This window comes from Cupressus sempervirens, chromosome 11, assembly GCF_028749045.1.
Source record: "Cupressus sempervirens isolate cs-2001-9-10 chromosome 11, ASM2874904v1, whole genome shotgun sequence".
In the NCBI taxonomy this organism is placed as follows: Eukaryota; Viridiplantae; Streptophyta; class Pinopsida; order Cupressales; family Cupressaceae; genus Cupressus; species Cupressus sempervirens.
In genome coordinates this window covers 784,033,698-784,058,370 of record NC_143128.1, presented here as the reverse complement: position 1 = coordinate 784,058,370, position 24,673 = coordinate 784,033,698, and the positions used below count along the sequence as shown (strand labels likewise).

General features: G+C 35.8%; 1 protein-coding gene across 4 annotated transcripts in view; it reads right to left on the bottom strand.

The window, feature by feature from the left end:
• LOC149531932 (protein phosphatase inhibitor 2-like) overlaps positions 1 to 24,043 on the bottom strand; it is a 44,522-nt gene extending 20,479 nt beyond the window's left edge. Inside the window, exons 1-3 of one of the 4 annotated variants that reach the window (XM_089808545.1) lie at positions 23,771 to 24,043; positions 21,596 to 21,708; positions 21,266 to 21,439 (exon numbers count right to left, since the gene is read on the bottom strand). In XM_089808545.1, the coding sequence (XP_089664671.1) occupies positions 21,266 to 21,439; positions 21,596 to 21,708; positions 23,771 to 23,799 (316 nt within the window). In that variant the 5' untranslated portion in view covers positions 23,800 to 24,043. The remainder of the gene's footprint in view (positions 1 to 21,265; positions 21,440 to 21,595; positions 21,709 to 23,770) is intronic. The other 3 variants (XM_089808546.1, XM_089808547.1, XM_089808548.1) reach the window with 3 other exon arrangements.
• Positions 24,044 to 24,673: the final 630 nt, after the last annotated feature.

The following is a 24,673-nucleotide window of genomic DNA, read 5'->3' as shown; positions in this document are numbered from 1 at the left end:
GTAGAGCGCTGCAGGAGTGGCGGAGACAAGCGCAGCACCGGCTGAGCGGAGAGGAGGGTGGCACTGGGGTCGCGCGTCGGCGGAGGCCGGGCCGCAGTGCTGCCTCGGCGGCACAACCTGCTACGGCTGCTGCAGGCTAGGCGCTAGCGGGGCTGCGATGGCGGCTCCTGGGTGGCGCGGCAGTGGCCACCCAGTGGCGCTGCTTTTTTTTTTTTAAATCGCAATAAATGCTCCAAAATCGTCCGTACGGCCTCCTGAAAAAAATTTCTTGCCTCTCAGATCCCTGTCTCCAAAATCGACAAGTTTTATATGAATCCTGACTGCAAACGGCCTTTCGGATCCAATGGCGACGTCCGTTTGGGCCCAATGTGCTCCGAAAATTCATTGTCCAACTGATTTGAAGAGAAAATGCACAAACAAACTAGGGTTTGTGACTCCAAATCACAGCTTCAAAAATCATTCAATGAAGCAATAGCAGGGAGGCTCTGATACCATGTTGGAGTTGATGAAATCCAACTCCGAAAATGCCCAAGATCACCTACATGCGAAAACCTGTCAAAGAGAAGCCAAGGAAGGAAGAGCGTGGAGCTAGGAAAAACCCTAAGCGGACATGAGAGAGAAAATATGCAAACACAAGATAATATGTATTTACAATATGCGTTGTAATATCATACAAGGAGGGAGAGACCGCTTATAAAGGCCTCAAGGAATCTCCTAGAACAAGCTAGAAGATGCTAGGAGATAAGTGTAACAACTAAGCATACATCCACATAAAGTGGAAAGTCCTCGAACAATGTGAGAGGATAAGTATGACTTAGGAGAGAAAAAACTCCCGTATTGTCAACAACTTATAACTAACTCCTAGACTACAACTAATAAATGAATGCATTTACCTAAGTAAGCTTAAGTAAATAGAATAAATAATTAATAATTAATTATTTACTCTAACACTTTGATACCAATTGTTAGAAACAATAGTCCACCAAGATAACAAGAGGGTGGGGGGTGAATCAGTTATCCAATAATTAAAACATTTATCAACCTTAAATAATCTTAACCATTCAACCAAAGTAAACAGAAACCATAACAAGATGCACATATACAATTACACCAGATATGTTAACTAGGGAAACCCTTGATCAGAGGGAAAACCCCAGTGGGAATAATGCCCACAAAATGATGTACTAATATAAATATTCCTTGTTAGAGGATGTACCCTATTAGGAGTCTATTACAACATTTAGTATAAATGAGTCCCTGTTAGGAGACTTTGAATCCCTATTAGGAAATTCCAACCCTGTTAGGAGTTGTGCCAACCCTATTAGGAGTTGTGGAAGACAGAAGGACCCACTGTCAAAACAGCTTCTGGGGCAAGACCAATGAACTCACTATCCAACTAATCTCTCAACTATTCCTTGTAGAATAATTGTTTGTACTGTACTTTAACTTCTTTCCTCTGTCCTATCAACCAAACCAATCACTATCAAACCTTGTAGACTAGGTCACGAACCTCGGATCCAACTATTAAACTTCGGATCACACAATAAAACCTCGACAATGAAGTTTCCTTCTCCTTTGCTCTACTCCACTTATCATCTCATTTCGCTCTTCGTGTTGCTTACAATCATTTCTCTAGCTCTTACATGATAAAGGAAAATGTCCTTCCTTTATACCGAAACCATAAAAAAATTCCCTAAGTCGGCTATTGCACATTCTCAATTAATTATTATAGGACTTTATTAAGAACACATTACACTTAGCAATAACATTAATCTTTTGCCTTGTAACTCGAATAATTTTTCGTACATGTAACATTATGACGTAGCTATGACGAGCGAGCTTAGCTACATCATCTCCAGAATATCTTCTTCACATCTTTAACTTCAGCTTCTCAAAATAACAGCTCTGCTAAGAGATATAACAAGTTTACCAAAACATGCTTCTATAAACTCTATCTCAGAAGAGTCTTCACTGAAACTTGCATAACTTCTTCCAGACTTAATATCTTATGCTTTCAAGGTTAGCTACATATACTAGACACTTAGTAGTATCTCTTTTTAACCTCGCTAGTGAAAGTACTCAATGATTTGTCCATACCATCTTCATCTTTATGTTGTTCTTCTATCAGATACCACAGAAAACTGCTATGTTGACATCAATGACAAACACAGTCACGAATGTAACTAATCATCATGATAATGATCTAATCATGTTTCTGCAATGCTCCCCCATAGAAGTATCATCAACATTTATGCTTCCAACACATAGATCACAGTGAATTGTCCCTTTCAAATATCTTAAGATTCTTTTAACTGTAACAACATGAGATTGCTTAGCATTAGACTGAAATCTAGCAACAATGCAAACTGAATTCATACTATGAGGCCTAGTTTGTGTCAAGTAAAACAATTCGCTGATCATTGATTTGAATCTAGTTTGATTTGCACTAGGTGAATCTTCATCCTTAAGGCAATTTGCAACCAGTCACCACAGGATTACCCACATGTTTAGAGTCATACATTCCAATGTTCAACAAGTTTTTCACATACTTAGACTAAGACATGAAAGTTCATTTTCTAATTGAGTAATTTGCAAACCAAGAAAGAATTTCATCTCACCAATCATGGGCATCTCAAATTCACATTGCATCTCATTAGCGAATTCCTTACTCAATTTTTCATTACCACCAAAAATGATATCATCGAAAAGAACTTCAGCATTCAAGGACAGTCCTAGATTTGACAGAACAAACTACACAATATTGAAAGGTTGGATGACGACTCACTTGAGATGCTTTGGAGAAGACTATTGGACTATCACTGAGAATTCCTACCAACCTCCTACAGATCTTTCAATTGCTAGTGTTGATGAGAAGAAGAAATTTGAATATAACATTAGAGCTAAAGAAGCCTTGATAAGTGCTTTGTTGATATAGAATGTACAAATGTCCTAGAATTGGAAATTGCTCATGAAGTGTGGACAAAGTTGGAGACCTTACATGAAGGAGATAAATGTGTGAACAACGTAAAGTTACAAAGTTTGAAAGGGAAGTATGAAGCCTTGAAGATGAGAACATAACTTCTTATATGCAGAAGATAAATGAGTATGTTAGTGGAATCAAATGTGCTGGTAGAAAATTGGATGAAGATAAGATTGTTTCAAAGGTGCTTAGATCCTTGCCTCCTGCTTATGACAACAAGGCTGCTGTCATGTCCCCCTTTCTAGGCCAATGAATTTTGTTGTGTTGTTATCACATTCTACCATGGTCCTGTGGGCTAACTGGGTTTACTGTGGGGTCAAATCGAGGTTTCGCCTGGGCACTTCCAGATGTCGGCCACTTAAGGTTATTTCAGTGGGGTTTCCAAACACTGACTATTTTTTGTAAGTCAATGGGCTCACCATTCTTGGCATTTCAAGGTCGGACTAAGAGCGCCGTGTCGAGACCTTTCCAGCGAGCTATTACACATGCATATCCGAGTCCATCTGGTTAGTGACTTTAATGCTTGAAGATTTAATTATAAAGTGACTATATAACTCAAGTTCATATCATTAATGTCCCTTTGTTATTTATGAGCACTTTATTTCCTTAAGTAGGGAAAAGTATTATTTTAAAAAGGAAACAAAGAAACAAAGAAGGGAATGCGAAGAGTCACCAAGTTGATCTTAAAAGAGGAGAGGGGCTCATTTGCAGCATACTTGGTCTATTATTTTGGATTTTATTTTCTCTCTCGGAGAGCGTTGGAAAACTTCAGCTTTCAATAGGTGAGAGGACAAAATCCTCGAACTTGGGGCAGTGGATGAAAATCCATTGTTGGTTGAAGACATGGGCAAGTATTTCACATAGTGTTCAGGTTCATATTCTGAATAGTCAATCTTTCTGTAATTTTTGTAACTACAATTGGATTATGTGGTTGTTTTGTTGAAGAACTTCGATACAATAATATTTCTAAAAAGTTATTTGTGCTGGAGATTGATTGCAATATCATTTATGAAGCTTCATTTTATTTGGTTATTTTGTGGGTTTTGCTGTTTAAATCTGAACTGCATCGCATGAAATTAATTGTTTAAAATTTCTAAGATTCTATTGAGAGATTTGGGCTAATATCTGGTTAAGGATATCACAGTGGTATCAGAGTAGTGTATCCCGCCATCTTAAAGGGTTGAATCTGCATAAATGAAATATTCATAGACCAAAGTTGATTCAGAAATATCTGCTGAAAGGTTTTGGATTGCCGACAATATATTATTCTGAAAGGAAGTTAAATATGTTTCATTTTAGTAGAACTTTTAAATTTAACTTAAATTCTAAACCTTGTAAAGAAATGAATTTTAATTTCAAACGGGCTTTTGAGACCCATTATGCCTCCAACATGATTGTTTTGAGCTCACATGTGAAGGTTCCAAAGGAACTTTCTAACATGGTCAACAACCCAAATTGATACATATAGAGGCAATATGGCACTACAAAGGCAGAAAAGATTAAGCAAACGATCCTAGATGGCACTTAACGGAATCGTGCTAAATATGACAGTTTCACTGAACCCGTATTAAGCATAATCCATAATACTGAGATGGTGGAAGCATCCTAAAAATCACATTTTCACGGAAACAACTCAATGATAGAGAAGATGAAAACCATCATAAGTGCTAAAAAGCAAGATCCTAAAGAAATTTTCTTCAAACAACTACACAAAATCATTGAAGAGAACTCGGACAAAATGGCCACTCCCCTATATCTTCTTGCCTTAACATTGAGTCCCAAATATTATAGTGTTGAGCTCCATTCCATACCAACAAGAATTGCCCCACATATAGATGTTGAAGCCAGTAAAGTGCACAAGACAACACTTTGCAGACTCTTCATTGATCCTTACATGCAGGATGCAATAAGGATTGAGATCATGGATTTTGTACACTCCAAAATCTTTAGTATAATTGCTCTTTGAGACAAGTATAAGGTTGATGCTCATAGTTCATGGTACTTTTGTGGCCAAGCATTCACACACCTACAACCTCTTCCCGTCAACATTTTATGCAAGTGAAATTTAGAAGAAGAATTATTGTATCTTTAAAGTTTCATTTATATTTTATAATTTGAATCTTTAAATTTATTACTGTTACCTCTCTAATTTGTCTTGATAGTTTGCTAGTTCCAATTGACTACACTCAAAAAGTAGAGGAATTGATGCATGTGCAACTCCTTATACACAAAGTGAGTGCACAAAAGGAAGAGGGATATTGGACCCGAGAATATTGAATTGGATGTTTCCACTTCCCACTTTGCTACACTTGATATTGAAGATGTGTAGTGCCTCTCGTGTTTGCAGTCTGTACCTTGTCTATTTTAGATTCGAGAGATACTTGTTACTCTTTTTGATATTTGTACCTTGAGACGACCCGAGGGTCGAATGTTATATTTTGATTTCTGTACCATAGATGCTTTGTTGCTATGTTGTTCAGTTTATCATATTTGCATGTTGATGCTATTTTGAGATGACAGTAGATCTATGATAACTGATTATCTGGTTATATGATGTATTGGTCACATCTGTGGTTTTTATGATGTGATGGACCTTATGCTTTGGTTATTTACTTCATTCTCGTCTTTTATGATTAATGCGAATGTGAGTGGTGTAAATGGATTAATGAGTTATTTAATGCTTTAATTGCTTCGGCTATTATGTTATATGCAATTGCACTTGATCATGTGTTTTAGTGTGTAAGAATTATATCCCTGGCAGTGGCCTATGGAGTTAGTGATCCAGCTATTCATATTTTGCCAATGTCGCTCCTATATGGTCGATGTATCCTTATTTAGTTGTTCTATATTAAAAAACCTTACGGTGATTAGTAAATCCAAACTCATTGCATTATGTGATTAGACCAGTGAGCATGTCTGTGCATTTAGAAGTTCGCATTCGTCGCAAAAGTGTTAAGTGATTCTCTGTTATTTTGGGTTTTCGGGTTTTAAATCTTTTTGGATTTAATTTCTGGCAGCTTTGCCTTAGGTAAATTTCCATTGCGGATAATAACCTGTTTTCGTTTGGGTCGATTCGGAGTTTAACTACTCCAGCTAGCTATTTTCCATAATCAACTATTCACTCAAAATGAATAAATATTAGAAAAGTGAATTCATTATTCACTTCACTTTTGGAAAATTGAATTTGGAGAGCAAATTTGGAAATCCTCTTCTGAAGAATTATTGTTTTGCTCATTGTAGGAGCTGTGAGCGTGGGATCTTTGCGAGGTTGGTCTCGTTGGATTCAGCTCGAGGAGTTCTTGCTTTGCCGTCAGTTTTAGCAGTTTCAGCAAAGTATTTATTTTATTCTACGGGTTTCAGTTTTGGCCCCTTTTGTTGTCAGGTAGGGCCTTCCCATTTTAATGTTTTTGCTTTGTTTTTGCTTCCGTTTCTTGTAGCATTATGTTAGGAGGCTGCGAACTAGTGTTCCCCTCCGTTTCTGTGTGCTAGTTCTGCCCGGTTGGTTGGGTATGAACGTTTTACCTGTTTTTGAAATGGGGGTTTGGGTTTTTGAGCCGTTATGCTGGCCATTTTTGCATACAGTGTCCGTTTTCAATTATTTTTGGATTTTTGGGGTTTTTGAACCCAAAGGCCAAATGAGTTTTAATTTTGAAATTTTTTCAAAATTTGAGATTTTTACCTCGTTTTGCGTGCCACCCTGTTTTATTGAATTTTCTCGGCACATTGTGGTTCGTGGACCTAGCTGATCCGTTTGGATACCAGTCGGAACACTTTTGCATCTTTTGTTGAATTGGGATGCGTGTAGCATCCGTCATCCCGATTATGTTTTCGTTCGATTGACTTTTGTTTGCATTCTCATCCTGTCCTTGTGTATGATCTCTGTGATGGTAGTGTGCCACACACATGTATATTGTCGGGTGACCTGCGAGGCCCGATCTTCCATGGTACTTTCGGAAGTTGTGATCATTGGGGTTGGGTTGGGAGTTTGCATGCCTACAGGCACTCATCGTTGGATGAGCATGGGTAGGGTAGGGTAGCATATGGAGGGGGCTTCTATCTCGCAGTCTGGTGACCTTAGTCCCACAGGGTTGGCAGAGGAAGTTTTAAGTAAGTGATAATTAAATAAAACATTGGGTGGTAATAAAATTTAAGATAATAAAAAAGTATATGCGGGGCCCTCCGTTGAGGAGTTGAAACGCATGATCCGAGCTTGGGCTTGTCGATGCCAAGCGACTCTCCATGATGTCAGTCCCTACGTAGTAGCCCATTGAGGTGTCTTACCAGGACCTGTAGTTTATGCATTGTCTATGTCTTGGATTCAGTCATCATACTGCTTGGCGTGTGTGTTAGCCATGGTTGTTGTTTTGTGTGTGTGTGGTTGGATCATTATCTCCATCAGCACGGTGGGTGTGGACCTACGGGTGCCACGTGGTTGGGAGGCGTAGCTACCTTCACCACTGCTAGGGACCAATGTACAGAGATGGTCTATTGTTTTAGCGTGATTATTGCTGGATGTATCACTTGGTACTTCGATTTGCGGAGTATGCTTTCCAATGATTTATGCTTTCATTGGGATGTTGTTTTCCATGTTACATGATGTTGGTTTTACGCATTCCTTATTATGATGTTTAGCATATGGTAGATGATGTCATTTGATTACAGGGTTATCTTATGCTTTCTACTAGCATGTTAGATTTCATTTACTTATATTGTAGCATGTTTAGTAGTGATGTCCCTATCACGACAGCACCAATGATCTGATCAGTGGCTTGGGATGTTATGCGCGAGGGATGGCTAGGGCCCACGATGGTTTTATGACGCCATTGATGGTTGGGAGGAACCGCATACTTGTGGTTGTTTGGTTCATTGCGATGTTATTTCAGTTGTGGTGATGTTTCCATTCTGTACTGTTCCTTTTCTGTTTGTTAGATGTTAGATTCTGTTTTCTGTATTTCAGTTACTCAATTCCGGTTCGAGTGTTCTAGACTCAAAATGTGGATCCGGTACTCCCCGGTGTGGAGGTTCTTTTGTCGGTTTTTCCCCGTTTTTGAGTTCTGGTAGTGTTTTTTTTTGTATGGGCGACATTTGTTCAGCAATGTGCGATATTTAAAAAGTGTCGCACGCCCACACAAAATGTATCGTACGATCCTGTAAAGTGTCGCACGCCTCTTTGAGAAGTGTCGCGCGACACTTTCCAGTATCGCACGCCTCTTAGAGTTGTGTCGTGCGACATTGTTAAAGTGTCGCACGCCTTAAGGAAAAGTATCGCCCAGTCCCTGAAAGTGTCGCACTCCTTGAGAAATGTCGCGCGACACTTTTCTATGCTACAGTAAAGTATCGCACAGTTTTTGTAAAAACCTGCGCGGGTGGACAGCGGGCACTTTTCGTCGTGATCCGAACTTTTTAAGAGTTGATCCGGATACCCTTTTGGGCGTTCTTCGACCCTATGTTGTTGCATTTTGATTTCTAATAGTTTTTCTTGAAATCCAGTTTTCGAGTTTCTGTTTTAGTCCTTCGGGGTTTAAAATATATCATTTAAGTATAAGATTCTTATACTTAAGATATATTTTAATATATGCGACGATTCATTTGAGATGGGTTTTAGACCTCTACGGGCTAAGATTAAGTTTCTAGGAAATTTCAGGGCTTCAGATTTCAGACTTCGCCAATTTTCGGGAGTCTGTTTTGGTCTTTTTGCTCGGTCGATCTCTTATGTTTTCTTGTTTGTGTTTTGGTTAGTGGTGATGTTTGGAGATCCGTTGGGTGTCAGGATGGTCGTTAAGTCTTCCGTTGCGATCTGTATGATCTGTGTATGTTGTTGTCATGTGCACTTACACTTGTTTAAAAAAAAAATTATTCTAGCTTGTTTTCATCCTTGTTTCCAAGGATCTCCGGGCGGGGCATTACAAGATGAGCCAAATAGAGAGCATGAGAGTGCTAGTGCTAGTGCTAGTGCCAATGGAAGTGCAAGAGTTGGGAAACTATTTATGGTTCTTCTAATTTACCGAAGTTACTATATTCGCTGGATTTGCCTAGAATTCAAAAGTTGATTTTCTTGACATTCGAATTCAGTGAGAATTCAGTCCCAAATTGTTTTCTCCTATGTAATTGTTAATGATAGGATCAATTAATCTATTCTGTAACTTGTAATAGCACTTGTGAATATTTTTTGTTTTCCAAATTACTATACGAATGAATATATATGTAATATAAAGAGGCATGTCTCTTTAATATATTTACATTTGTTATAGTCATAACACAAGTAATATACCCTCAATATATTATAATGGTTATATAACAAGATATACATATAGAGACTCTTAAGTTAATTATTCCATATATAATATTTGTCATATATTATTTATATATCTCATATATATATAATATAATTTATCCAACAGAATTATAACATTAATACTCCCTCTTAATGAAGAAGGATAAAACACATAGATATTACACCATAGGTAATATTTCAAGAATAATACATATAGGAAATCTTTGATCAGAAGATTTCTAGAATATGATATCATCTAAGTATTGACCTATCAAAATATCAACACATGATATTCACCAATTACTATTTGATATCATATTAGGTAACAATGAGCATTGGCCTATCCGAACATCAATCAAATGATATTCACCAAGTACTCTGAGTAATGGCCTATCAAAATATCAACTATTTGATATTCATGAAGTACTCAATGCGGTAATGGCCTATCAGAATATTAATGCAAGATATTCACCAAGTACCTAAAATATATCTATACAAACGACTTGTAGATAGTCAAATTAATGACATCTAACACCTAGTTGTTGATTTATAAGATAAAGCCTTTCATGATTTATTTCAACATTTACACAAAAAGTATATCATGATACAAGTTATTGTAAGGTCGTCACCTTTCAATAACTTCTCCAAATACAAGTGACGTCATTTGAAAGTCGTCACTTCCTCATGATGTACACAGGGGGCAGGCCCATATACATATTACAAGAAATGTTCACATTTAAGTCACCACATATACTATCATGCGGTGTTGTCATAACATCCACCATGAAACATATCAGAGAATAAGGTTTTCACCTCAAACTTATCTCTCATAGATAAGAATGTGTTACAAGGGATTGCACTTGGAACTTCTTCACGAAGAAATATTAACCTTATGACCCTTGATATTAGCTTTTTAGACTCCTTTTGAATATGTTATCATCCTTCTAACCATCTAGCAGCAAGTCATGTCATGCTTCCCTAGTTCAAGAGGTATCCTGATAACAAAAGGTCTTCTATTACATCCCAAGTTTTGCTTTTTAATTTGATCATAACTGTTGGTTTAACGAATTATTTCCTTTCCTGATCATGTGAACGAGTTAGTTATTTATATACGTTGTATCAACTGTTAACAGATTAATTCTTCTCCTGATCATGTGAAACGAGTTAGTTATATACGTTGTATCAATTGTTAATGAATTATTTCTTTTCATAATCATGTGAAATGAGTTAGTTATTTATAGACGTTGATGAAATGATCAGTAACCTATAACTGATATTAGATGACTAGCAGTTGTTTGATTTGAATTAACGATCAATATATTTTTGAATTAATGTTTTGGCGAGGATGTTTTGCTTAGGTGATTGCAGGAGAAGATTGAAGAGAGGGGAAGCATTACTAAATGGGATCATTAGAATGGAATGGTCGTTTGGTTCAGTCATCAGGATCGACAAGTATGACGTAAGACTTCCTTGGAAAGGATACAAAGACTTGTTCACAGGTTACACTATGGGATCACGTGAGCTATTAGGGAAACTATATAATAAAAAAACATAAAATGATCTAAATTAATATATAATTCATACCTTTAGAGATTGATTAATAATTTTTTTTATCTTATCATTATAATAAACACTTAAATACGAATACATAAATATAAAAATGAAATGGCACCAATAAATTATAATAATATAATCTAATGATGTCATCTTATCAATATACTTATGTGAACGTATATAAGAGCATATAATAATAATAAAATAAAGTTTAAACTCTTCAATTCCTCCTTATTTCTTTTCCCTCTTTAATTATTTTCAAATCAAATTCATGTTGTATCCGAATAGTCATCTTGGAAACCAATAGAAGCCAAGGAGTCTCGGCTAAGTCTTTAAGAAGCCATGATCGAATTAGACAGAGCATACCTCCTTCTATCTTTCTATTCTCTCCTATCTCCATACTATTGCATTTTCATATTGAGTCAAGTTGGAAGTTCACAGCCGTATACCCTTCATCATTTCACACCCCGAATCCTTGTTTTCTTCTTAATACTACTGGTGACTGAAGTATGGGATTAGTCTCAAGTTAGTGGGTGGACAAGAGACCTGGCTAGAGCAAGGGAGTCACAATCCAATCACAGTTCACAACTCCTAATTTCCTTTTATTTTGTTTTCAAAGATAAGCCGACTGAAAACGGATCTTCCTATTTTCAAGATTGAATACCATAGAAGCAATGTAAATCATGATTCAATTTTTCCTAAGTTTAGTATCTATCTTCAGCCAATACATAATGATAGGGTTGAGAATAAATTAAATATGTTTTTCAAATCCTTTTCTCTCTGATTTGAGTATCCATCCATAGCCGGCTAGGCATGTTAAATAGAGATCAATTTATAATACTAGTTGTTTGTATTCTGAAGTGTATATGAGATCATTCACTAAGTATCCATAAGTATATACCATTTATGAATTCATTTGGTAGTTGTATCAAACTTGATTGATTACATAAATCCACATCAATGCACATGCTTTAATAAATTTTCCAAACATATTCAAAATACTTTTAACACAGAGGAATTCACTGGCAAGATGCCAAGGAATTGGTGAAGAGGTGTAAAACAATATTAGAATGCTCATAATCATACGGACACCGAGGAATTCACCTGGCAAAGAAGCCATAGAATTGGTGAAGAGGTGTAAAACAATATCAAAATGTTCATAATCATGCGAACACTGAGGAATTCACCCGGCAAAGAAGCCATTGAATGGTGAAGAGGTGGAAATAAACCTACAGAAACAAATAATGAAATCAGATTGGAATAATAAATAAATAATAGATCATGCATGTCCCAGTAATGGAATCTATTGTCAAGTCGAGTGGTGGTGATCGGGTTGTTAGAAATAGATAATACTGGGAGGGGGGGGGGGGGGTGAATCAGTATTTTCAATCTTTTTGCCCACAACTAAATATTATTAATTACTTTACCACATGCATAAGAAAGTAAACCAATAATGCTAAATAGTATACACAACCATACACAAAGAGAGATCATAACACCTTATTTTGTTTAGGGAAACCTTGGCCAAGGGAAAACCCCGGTGGGGATAAAACCCACTAGCTGATTCACTATATAAAGAATCTGGTTAAGGATATTGACCATTTAGGAGTCTATGAAGCATGTATAGTGTCTCGAGTCCCTGTGAGGAGACTACACCTTGTTAGAAGCCTTAACCCTGTTAGGAGTTTGTGGATCATATACAAATGTGTGCAAGTAGAGCCCACCGCCCTAACATGCAACTATACAATGAGATCTTCAAGAAATAAGTATACATACAATTATGAGATACTTGTTGTACTTCGCAAATCTTCTGATTGACAATTCTTCATACAAGAGTGATTGCGCACAACCTAATCTGCATCATATCTTAGCCTAACAATGCTTCGCACCATATATCACAATGTCACATTCACTTTTTACTCTCATTTCACAAGATCATATCAATTTCACAATCACTGATCATACATCATTATCATCAATCTCTATCACACTTGTAACTTTGTAAATGAAGTTCTTTTCTTATACCAAACATACTATTAAATTCTTCCAATTGGTTCTCCAGTAATGTTATCTGAGTGAATAAGTGTACTCTTAAAAGAGTGAACCTCTTCAGGATTTTCTGCTTGTATTTCCCTTATACTATCATGAAGTAGCTGTATTGTGTGCTCAATTGTGTCAATCTTCTGATTCTACTTCAAAAAGTTGTCAGTGACTGTCTAAATATCTCAGAATTGTATGTATACTTATTTCTTGAAGATCTCATTGTATAGTTGCATGTTAGGGCAGTGGGCTCTACTTGCACACATTGGTATATGATCCACCAACTCCTAACAGGGTTGAGGCTTCTAACAAGGCCTAGTCTCCTAACAGGGACTCGAGAAACCAAGCATGCTTCATAGACTCCTAACAAGGTCAATATCCTTAACCGGATTCTTTATATAGTGAATCATCTAGTGGGTTTCATCCCCATTGGGGTTTTCCCTTGGCCAAGGTTTCCCTAGTTAACAAAATATGGTGTTATGATCTCTCTTTGTGTATGGTTGTGTATACTGTTTAGCATTATCAATTTACTTTCTTATACATGTGGTAAAGTAATTAATAACATTCAGTTGTGGGCAAAAAGATTGAAAATACTGATTCACCCCCCCCTCTCAGTATTATCTATTTCTAACACGGGTTCACAAACCAAATTGAAATCTTTGGCCAAGGTAGTTATAAGCATATGTGCCAATTTTGAGATCACTTGTTTGTTCATAGATGTCAATTATATAGGTATAAATGATGGGGCACTCAAACCATCGAGTAGCTCGGATGTCTAGACTAAAGAACATCCCAAGCCCGATCTCGAGGTAAGGAGGGTCATTCTAATAAGTTAAGATGTGTAGGGATAAGTATGGTCTAAGGTTGAGAGTTTAAGCCTATGTCAATGCTTCTCCTCTCACCAATGCTGAGGCTTGAACAACAAGATAAAGGGATTCTTCCTTTATTTCTATATGTTTCTTTTGTACTATTACTTTTAATCCTTAGAAGAATAATTAGATAGATTAGTTTTCTAACAGCATAATTTGAATGAAGATATTAGTTGATATAGAAGTTAGTTGTTACTTTGTTTTCAGTTGAATAAGTTATCAATTAGAAAAGGTTAAAATGTTAGCAATGTATTTATTTATTTAATTATTTCTTTGGATCTCCTTATATCAGTTGAGCATGAAATACAGTTAAAATAGAAACAGTTACTTTCATCATAGTTAGTTGATGGAAGTCATTGTCATGTGAAATGAAATCAGTTACTTATTAAGTCAGATTATTAGGTGATTTAAATTGGTTATGAAAATTTGTTTGTTACATCTTCTGACTGAAGCATACTTTATATTTGCTCCCTCTTTCTCTAAGGTTGCCTCTAATGAACTGTCAGACTCCCTCTCATAATCTCAATCATCAAGGATATTTGCTTCAAGAAACTCACATTATCAAAACTAATCATCAGATGATTCGTGAATGCTAAATCACATTTTCTTTGGAGCTACTATCATAAGATTGAGTCTGCACAATATTTGGTAGCATGCCTAATGTTCCAATCTTCTTCTCTGCAAGAACATTCCAGAGAAAACAAAAAAGATCAAGACAAATAGCTTCTTATAGTACATATAGAAATACAAATAAGGTAGAGACTAAATCTTCAAGGAGATAAATACTTAAATCTACACACCAACTTCCTTGATACAAGTTTCTCCAATCAGAAAATGCCTTCACATAAGCATTTGTCAAACAATGGGAACAGTACATTGGTTAATATTCCCCCACACAATGTAAGATTCCCACTTATATCAATTTATTCAAAGCTTTATGGGGATCCTTGAGACCATAATATGCCTTTGGAAAATGTCTGTTAAGATTTAAGCATTTATTGTAGATGACAAACATACCACTCCATCAAGGATTTGAACTATCTCGATTTTCCTTATAGTGTTCACATAGTAGAGCACTTGTGTTAGGTAAAGGGACCAACAACTAGTAGAATGATGTATGCAACTTGGTCATAGGAGAAGAAAACACTCAATATGCTCCTCAATTATTATTGCATTTTATATTCTTACATATATATGTGTGTGTGTGTAAGAATTTGAACAAAGTCCTAAACATGAAAAGATATATTGACTGCAAGACATGTTTTGTAATCCTATTCACATTCTTTTTAACTTTCTTTGCAAGATATAAGTTACTGCAATATATGCAAAGATAGGAAAAGCCATTGTGCCATGGACGACATCTTTCTTTGTGACTAATGCAAAGTCAAATGATCTACCAGCATTGAGATAGTAACACATTACATGCCTTGCTTGACCCATGTAACAAGGGGGATAATTAAAGAGGAGTACTGGCACTGCGGTAAGATTGGAACAAATATAGTGGACACTCCACATTTCGCCGACCAAAGACAAGGAGAAATAGAATTGGTACATGGGCAAAACACGTTGATGATAAGAGTCTCATTTGAGGCCCATCGTTACTGACTTGTGCATGGTTTATGTAAAGCTATGACCCCTTGGTAGAACAAACAAAGTGTATTTGGTGAATGTTGAAGCTAGAGCAAAGAAGATGTCACCAACTACAAAGATGGTCCTAAGACACTATATTTTTTATAAAGAAATGCAGAATAGGGAGCATAGCTTGGGTGCCAACTTCCAATATTCACACCTTGCATACATATCGATATGGCAACCGAAGCATTTTGAAATTTCCTTATCCACAAGTCCCCTAGTTTCTTCACAAGCTTACACCGCAATCAAGGACATGATAACTATTAGACACAATGTCACAACCCCATGCCATCTTAGGGATTGTGAGTATGCACAAGATAACCTCGAGAAAATGCAATTTATAAGCAAAATGCCAAATTTGGAAACCTTTCTCTTATCCTATCAGCATATTGAAAAGGTTATGAACATCTATCAATGCACAATATATACAGGAGTTTCACTAAATGTTGTGGTCCAATAGCACGGGTACACATGCTTGCAAAATGTGGAATCAATGGAATTCGCTTGACAGAAGGTGGACACATTGATCCCCTCATTCCTCAGTGGATGCTATCGAACATCGATATTTTCATTTAGCAATCTCCAAAAACACCAAAGTATACTTGTGAGTCGTTGGTGAAGATTGTCGGACATTGCACCATTGAGGTTGATGTGAGAAAACCCCAAGCTTCCTTGTTAATCCAGCTCTTTTGATATTCAAGTCCTAGTATGAGCATCGAATTTTGAGATCCATCTGGTCTGGCTTCGCTGCCATTGATCAACATGGAGAAAAATAGTGGCATAGAGCTTACAGTGATCACATCGAGAACCATTTGTGTTGACTCCATCAACATTAAATATATATTCGATGCAATTTTTAATCCCCACTTAAATTTTATTTTTATTTTTTTTATTCTACCAAACCTAACGATTAAGGTACTCTATTTCATTTTCCATTCTCTATCTTAAAGTATTTATGCCCATTTATTAATTTCAACCACATGGTACATCTCATCACTGATGATTGCATATGTCTCTTTAAACAATCAGCTCTACTACATGATTGGAGGAGGATATCACATTGAAATCCAGAATGGGTAAGCTCTCTTGTCCACTAATCTGAGACTATCAACGAACCGTGAGAGGCATTTGCACTGTCAACCCTACCTTGACAGTCCAAGTAAAGGCTCCATATTTGACTTGTCTGTTACATGTTTTAATTTTCTCCTTGGAAATCCTTCCTTATGTGTTGTTTAATCCTTGAACCAAAGCTGCTACTCGCACTTGTCAATGTCTTCACTTGCACATGACATGGCTTTACATATGGAGGACTTCTTTATTAATACTGACTAGGACTTACTAATGTTAGTTGTTATCCTTCGTCTTCGATGACTAATTCCTGCTAAAGACTTTTGATGATAATTAATGGTAATGTGCCCCCCGATGCAATATGCAATTACATATACACAATTTTGTGTCCCATACAAGATAAGCAGTTATTCAGTAATGCTCAATTCCATGGATCACAATCTCCATTTGTCATGTCTCAATAGAGGGTGTTAACCTCTTTTCCATGCTCCCTCCATTCCTAACGTTCAATCATATGTTGACTGGATCTGCCAATAGTGTGTCTTCTAATGTTGAGAACTGTTGCATTTCAAACTCCCTACCTATGCTTCTTCGACATTGGGTGGGCATCCCACAACATAGCACTGGAAACCCTAATTCACTACTCAAAAATAGCCTGTGAATTCTTCTCTACTGCACGTCAGGATCTATGTTAAATCTCCAATCACACTCTTATTCATTGGATGACAGTGTTTTAATTTCGGGATTGTATATTGATTATTTCATTTTGTCTCATTTACCTTCAAGTTGTTAGGCTTTATAGAAGGAACTAGGCTCTAATACAATGTTAATGATAGGATCGATTATCTGTTTTGTAACTTGTAATAGCACTTGTGGATATTTTATCTGTTTTCCAAGTTACTATAGGAATGAATATATATGTAATATAAAGAGGCATGTCTCTTGAAGACACATGTCTCTTTAATATATTAACTTACATTTGTTATAGTTATAACACAAGTAATATACCCTCAATATATTATTATGGTTATATAACAAGATACATATATATATATACTCTTAACATAAGTTAATTATTCAATATATAACATTTGTCATATATTATTTATATCTCATATATATAATATAATTTATCCGACAAAATTATAACATTAATAGTAATCCATTGCCAAGTCGCAAAGCAGGACCCTAGTCAAATGGTAGTTGAATTTGTCTGACTTTTGAACTTTCCAGCCGAGTTGGAAACGAATTTAGCTTTCTTTCGGCAAATTTGGACAATTTTGGGCAAATATATGTGACGTCGATTTGTCTTTATTGGAGTTTTTAAACATTGTTTTTTGTCTCTAACCTTAATAAAACCTAAAGTCATTTGCATTTACTCGTTTGCAAAAGTATCAATTGATGTTTTTCTCTTTTGATATTTATATTTTGTATAAGGGAGGTGTCCCATGCAAAAGTCTCCTTGTGAACTGACGCCAATTTCCACAAACCGCTCGACAGTATGGACAAGCATAATCCTTAATGGTTTACAAATAATAAACACCCCTATCAATGGCATGAATTATTATGTTGATTGCAGAAACTATTATACCCACGGCAATATTCATATTGAAATTCTGATGTTGTGAATGCAAGCCAACTCCTATATAATCTTGCTAGGTCATATTCATACCCCACATTAGACTATGTTTGTCGCAATGATAATCGAAGATTATAGTCAATGGACTATATTGATTATTATTATTTGACACCTTAATAAATTATTAATTAAGGATTATTACTATATACTATTATTTAAATAAATAAAAAATTGTACAAATGAACCCAAAACAACCTGAACCCAGTCCAAAAAAAATTGAGCGAATGTCAAAAGCGAATCTCAAACTCGCATGTGAACCAGAATCTGAACCAGTAACTTAGTAATTTACCAATACCTAGATCATCTAATATGGTTGGTGGTGATTATATTTTTTAAGACCCATTTTATGCTGATCAATAATGGCTGATTTTTCACATTTAACATTTTTAAATATATATCATGACATTCAAATTTGACTAGTTAACACTGTAATATTTTTTTATTTTATGGTGGCATAGTTTTGTATACAGTATGTGATGCTATGTATGGTATACTTTGCAGACAAACAGACAGGCAGGCTAGCAGGCTGGCAGAGAGAGAGATGGATAACGGAGTGTTCCCCAAATGGCAGGTTTCAATGGAGGTAGAAAAGTCTGACCTAGAAAGAAAGTTCTACACACCACAATAGAAGGCTCATGCATCAGCCAGTTCATTATAAGTCGAGTGTTCTGGCACAGATGCATGTACGATGTCTGCTCTTCTCAAAGATAAAGGATCCCAACAAATCAAATGATGGGGTTGAATGGAGTAACAGGGCATTTTTCATTTTTTTTATTTGTAATTTTTGTTTCCAAAGGCCACAGATGTTCAAGATTAAATTTGAATCGACATCTTTGAAAGAGAAAAGTAGAAAGTTGAATAGTTTTCTCCTGCAAAATTTTTAATTGCTAAAATGGTGGTGAGTTAATGTCAAAGAATGAACATAGTAAATATTTAAAAAAATGGGATAAGGCATGGAGGTTGCACAAAACAACATTACGACTAGGGTGTTCTGGTGTTGTGATGTGGAGCCTAATCAGACTCCAAGGTTAATTTCTCCCTGCTTCATTCGACGCAATTTCTCCCCAAATTATTCTACAAGGGTTGGGGCAGCGCCCCCAAGACGGGGTCAAGGGGCTGCAGTAAGCAGGAAAAAGTTTGTATAAAATGGTTTAGGATTAGGGATTTTATAATGTATGATGAGATTGTAGCTTCTTGCGGCAGTATTGAGCTGTGAAGGATTACAGATTGTAATCAGGTTGTAATCACTAGATAATAAGAATATTGGACTTCTTGTTGGTGGACGTAGCCTAGGGATTGGGTGAACCACATTAAATCTTTGTGTCTTGTGTTCTCTTCTATGCGATTTATTATTTTCTGATATTGGTTATATTTCCATATAATTGTTATCTCTGCCTCGTTAAACCTAACATCTAGTACAGATGCATGTATGTTGTCTTCTCTTCTCAGAAATAAAGGATGCCAACAAATCCACTGGTGGGGTTGAATGGACTGACAGTGCATTTTTCATTTTGATTTCAACTTTCTGTTCCAAAACACACAATTGTTCAAGACAAGACGTCTTTGAAAGAGGCAAGTTTGATTGACACATCTATAAGAGATGAAAGTTGAATAGCATTCTCCTGCAAATTTATTTATTACTTAAATGGCAGTGAGTTTGTGTGAAAGAATGAAGAGGATAAATATTTCAAAAAAATGGGATAAGGCATGCAGGTTGGAAAAATAAATAAAATAAACCAAACCAAATGGAATACCATATTCTGTGAAAAATGGTATATAATATATATATATATATATCATGACAAAGTCCCTCTCACTCGATAAAATGTAGTTGAGAGAACAAAATTAGAAATTTATTTGAGCACCAGAATGTGGTATTTTGTGAAACCATAGAATATTCAGTAGCATCGATCCACAGTTGAGCATTCCTAAAGAAAACTCAAGTCTCCAACCAGAAAATACCTTGGTTGGTGAAAACTCTGAAATTGCAAAAGGGGCCAAATTATTACTTAGGCAATACCTTTGGCAGAGGATCAAGAGCAATGTATTTCAGAACAACAATGTGAAAGATGATCAAGAGCTATCAACTGAGTGATACACCCTGACGTGAAGAATCTTCTAATAAATTACAAAAAGAGGTGTCAAATGTACTTCCTGAAACACAGAAAAAGTATCCAAGATAGGCAACACAAACATTGGGCTCACAGCTACCCTAGTGAATAAAGGGGCAAATGCAAACAGTATTGTGCATTTATCCTAAGTGCAGGAAATAAAAGTACTTATAATATTTTATATTATTATTATCTAAATAGATTAGAAACTGAACAGCCAATATTGAACCGAAAGTCATTTCATGCTGATAAATATGTAGCTATTAATACATTTCCAGGTGAATGGGAAACGGGTTTCACTATTTCATTTTCTATTTTTCAAATTCATCCAGAGTAATTTCTTGGCCTGATAACCTATACAAACTTCAAAGGTTCCAGAGCTATTATTCTATATATGAAAATTATAAATGCAAAATTGCATCTTTGACAAGAAAGAAAGTATTTAGTCTTTGGAGAAAGTTGTTTGAAAAAATATTTATGATCATGACAGAAATCATACAGATGAAACTAAAATTCTCTTTAGGATGAAGATAACCTGCTTTTGTCATATGTTCTCACTACATTTTCTGAAATAAGGCAATGAAAATATATTTCCAAATATATAAGCTACCTGATATGAAAGAAAACTATACACATGTAAGCAACGCCTATGATCAAGAGAAACTAGAGTTTATTCAATATTTTTTGGCAGACTAATATTTTCAGTGATTTAAAACAATACACTAGCCTCAAGCCCCAGGTCATAACCAGTGAGAAAAAATTCCTCTAAATTTTGAAACTGAAGAGAACTTATTAAGTGGTCAAAGGTGATTCTTCCCATCTATTTGTGAAAGGCAAAAGATGGCCTTGATAATATGATAATGATAAATACACCAAGAGACTATCACAGCAACAAGTTAGAGAGTTTGATATGGCAAATAGGAAGAGTTTCCATTTAAGACCCATGAATACAACCCAATATTTTATTAAACAAGATGACAAGCGTGAGTCTTACCAACTTACCATATAAGATGTATACATATATATTCCCAACAAAGGCCTTTTACTACCAATAAAAAGACATATGCTGACAATAATGTAGACATGGTAGACACTAACCTTCATCATCATGCTCTGCTGCATCACCCTCATCCTCAGAGGATGTCCAACCATTGCCTTGCCTTCTTCCTCCTCTGCTTGAAGATGCAACTTGGCTTAATGCAGATCGTACTGCTTCTGCATGTTCAGCATCACCCAAAGACGTTTCTCCATCTGATAATGGTGAAACAGATCCTGCAAATAGTTTCATTTTATTTAACATGAAATGGTTATTTACAATCTTGCAAATAAAAGAAATTAAATTGATGTCTCCATGATATCATTCAACAAAAGTTACAAGAGAAACATTATTGATGATTAGCTCGAGTTTATCATATCTGGACAACTTACCATCTTCATATTGTGGTGCATGATAAGGAGTTTTAGGTTCATTTATTTTCTGCCTTACAGGCTTGTTTGCCTCTATTTCTCCCAGGTTTGTTTCATCCCAACGGACTTGGGACCTGCATGTAAACATATCAACACATATTAACAATCACGCTGGAAAAACAAACAAATATGTCCATAAAAATAATGGAATTACTCATATTAACATACCCAAGCACAATGCCATGACTAAGAGAAAATGGAGCCTCCATACTTGTTTCATTTTACAACCATGTGAGTAGGATATATAGACATCACTATACACATCAAATATGATCTGAGTGCTAATTTCTGCTAGCAAACAAAACTTCAGAAAATGAGGCCTAAATAGCATCTGTATCCTTGGAACAAAAGGTGGGGGAAATTCTAATGCATCAAGTAACTAAGTATTGCAATTCACAAAAAAGAAGATCAGATCCTCGAGACTCAAGAGTCGAGAGTACAACTAAAAGAGAAATTGATGAGACTGCACCACACTATATGCCAAGTTTAGATGTGATTAATTCTGGATATCATCGTCAAAAAGATAAATTCACTAGTGTCCTCACACAGCAAGCCAAAAAATAACTTGAATATAACTGTTGGTTAAGTGCTTATCTCTGGATTCTATTAAAATACGTTAGACATCATAGCTTAATGTTGTCATATATCTAGCAAAAAATGTCAGCATTATATAATGCCCTAAAGGGAAAAAATTAGTACAGCATACTTTAAGAATCACCACTAATGATTACCATTATCATGACAAGTTAAGTTCTTTAGAATTTCCCAAGCTTTTGTGTCTGTCGTATTATTTTCTACTCAACTAATATAGTTTGATCAAACCCAAAGCTACACATTGTTCATGAAAGTAATGGGACTGCATTTTGAGTTGGTTTCACTGAGAGCCCAGACATTAGCCACACTTCTCAGGATGCCTGCATTCAATACTTTATGAAACATAAGCAGAGAATATGCACTGATTGTTGAAGACCAGGGAATGCACACAACCCAAACCTGCAAATGACACAGACCAACAGTTTTGACTTCCACATGCACAATAAAGTATTTGGCTTCCCAATTAGATACTGGGTCAAAGTTGTTGTGCCTGTGATGGATTGCAATATTCACCCATTCAAGAAAGTGTGATAGTTGCTATACATAAAAAGAAGTCAGTCAAATAACAATGTATCTGCAGAATGACGTGCAACAAAGTAATGAAAAACAATCTCAGAACATAACTCTCCAACCTACCCTTTTAAGTGAAGATAGTGGAAAATCTAAGGTATTTCTCATGTTCAGGGCTTCTAGTTCACTATAGAAATCTAATGATTCTATACAACTTCTAAAATGCGCAAAACAGTATAAGAGAAAAACTGGAAAGTATCCAGGTGGATATGTCTGTCTATCAAGCAATACACACTATTAAACAGAAAAGGTAGAGCAACTAGAAAAGGAATCCTGCGTTTGTGTTGGAGTCGATCGAAATGCTAACTCCATCAAGTGAAGTGTAAAAAAAAATAAAGATAGAATTATCATTTAAAGTATTAAAAAGGTCAATCCAACACAACATCAAAGCCTGCGACATAGATAAAAAATGTTAGCCTCTTTAACTCTGATTTTCCACACATAATCCAGCCTTTTAATGAAAAATGTATTGCTGATCAGAACCAATTACAATTGTCTAAATGATTTCACTTAACACAGTGTTCCTATAATTCTAATTGATAGACTGGCTTAAATGCAAAGTCTTAGCGCCTTTTTCGTGATGTACAATTGCAAGAATGAAATCACTTTAACACTTTGAAGACGAGGCTTTGGAAAGTACGATCCACAGGGAAATTCAATTGAATTGTAAAAGGCGTAGTAATAACAATTTAAGGCCAAATTGCCCACATATTCAACCCCCCATGTAGCGAATTTTTCGACTAACAAACATAAATGATGATCAAGTTTAAATCCGCAGAATACTGTGCAAGCGTAACCGAACCCGCCCAAAACTTCCAAGAGAAAAACACTGCATAATTGGAATAATTATGATGTTCTGTTCCAATTTGGAAAGAATGACTACATTTTCCAGCAACAAAGCCGATGCAAATTGGTGTTTTTTCTTTCCCCAACAGTAACAGATATAACAATAACGACGAAGATGACTCGTACCTGACTTTTGCCCATTTGGTCTTCTTCATCTATGTGAAATGCCTGAAATTGTTCAAAACCTCAGTCGGGAAAAGAAGCCCATGAATTTGGATCGGAGGTCCCTAACCTGCTGCGTATTTGGATCCGAATTTGTGAGAAAGGTCGAAGTTAGTGGCGTGCTGGTAAAATGCAGAGGTGGCCCTCAGCTGTTAAAAAAAGTCCGGTCCAGTAAATTGGTTCAAGTCCGGTCCAGTAAATTGGTCCATTTGTTAACTGAGAGAAACAAATTAATTTGTTTTAAAGTTAATAAGCGTATTGATAACACTTATGGGCCCCATGGGGAGATGAAGAAAATTTTCCGAGAGTTAATTTCCCATTGGTTGGACTTTTAAGGGTTTTGGGACATCAAAATTTGTTTGGAAGTGGACTAGGCTATTCAAATGGATATGGATGCTTTAAGTAAGTTTTTTATCAATGTTTAGTCGTTAGTAAAATAAATTATGTAGAAACAAAGCAAAAAGACGAGAGCTTTTGTCATTAGAAAAATTAATTATGTAAAAGCAAAGCAAAAAGATAAGTGGGCAATATGATTCCAAAAGTCATGGGTAAGAAATAAAATATCTATATAAAAAAGGTATAAAGTCAAATGAACAATAAGAGTTATAAGGTCAAAAGTTTAATTTATTGTATTATATGTGATAATAAAGATAGTAAAGTAAAATAGTTTTTTTAAATAATAAATAAAATATTTATGAAAATTAAAATTACTAGCTTAGTTAGTTGTTGAATGTAGGATTGAGTCTTGGGTGTAGGCGATCAAGAGTAGAGATCTATGTTGGGCCTTTTACGTCCTAGTCATGCAAGATTTTGGTTATCTAGAGACTTGTAGCAATCATCAATGGCTTGGGTGATTCGATTGGGCGT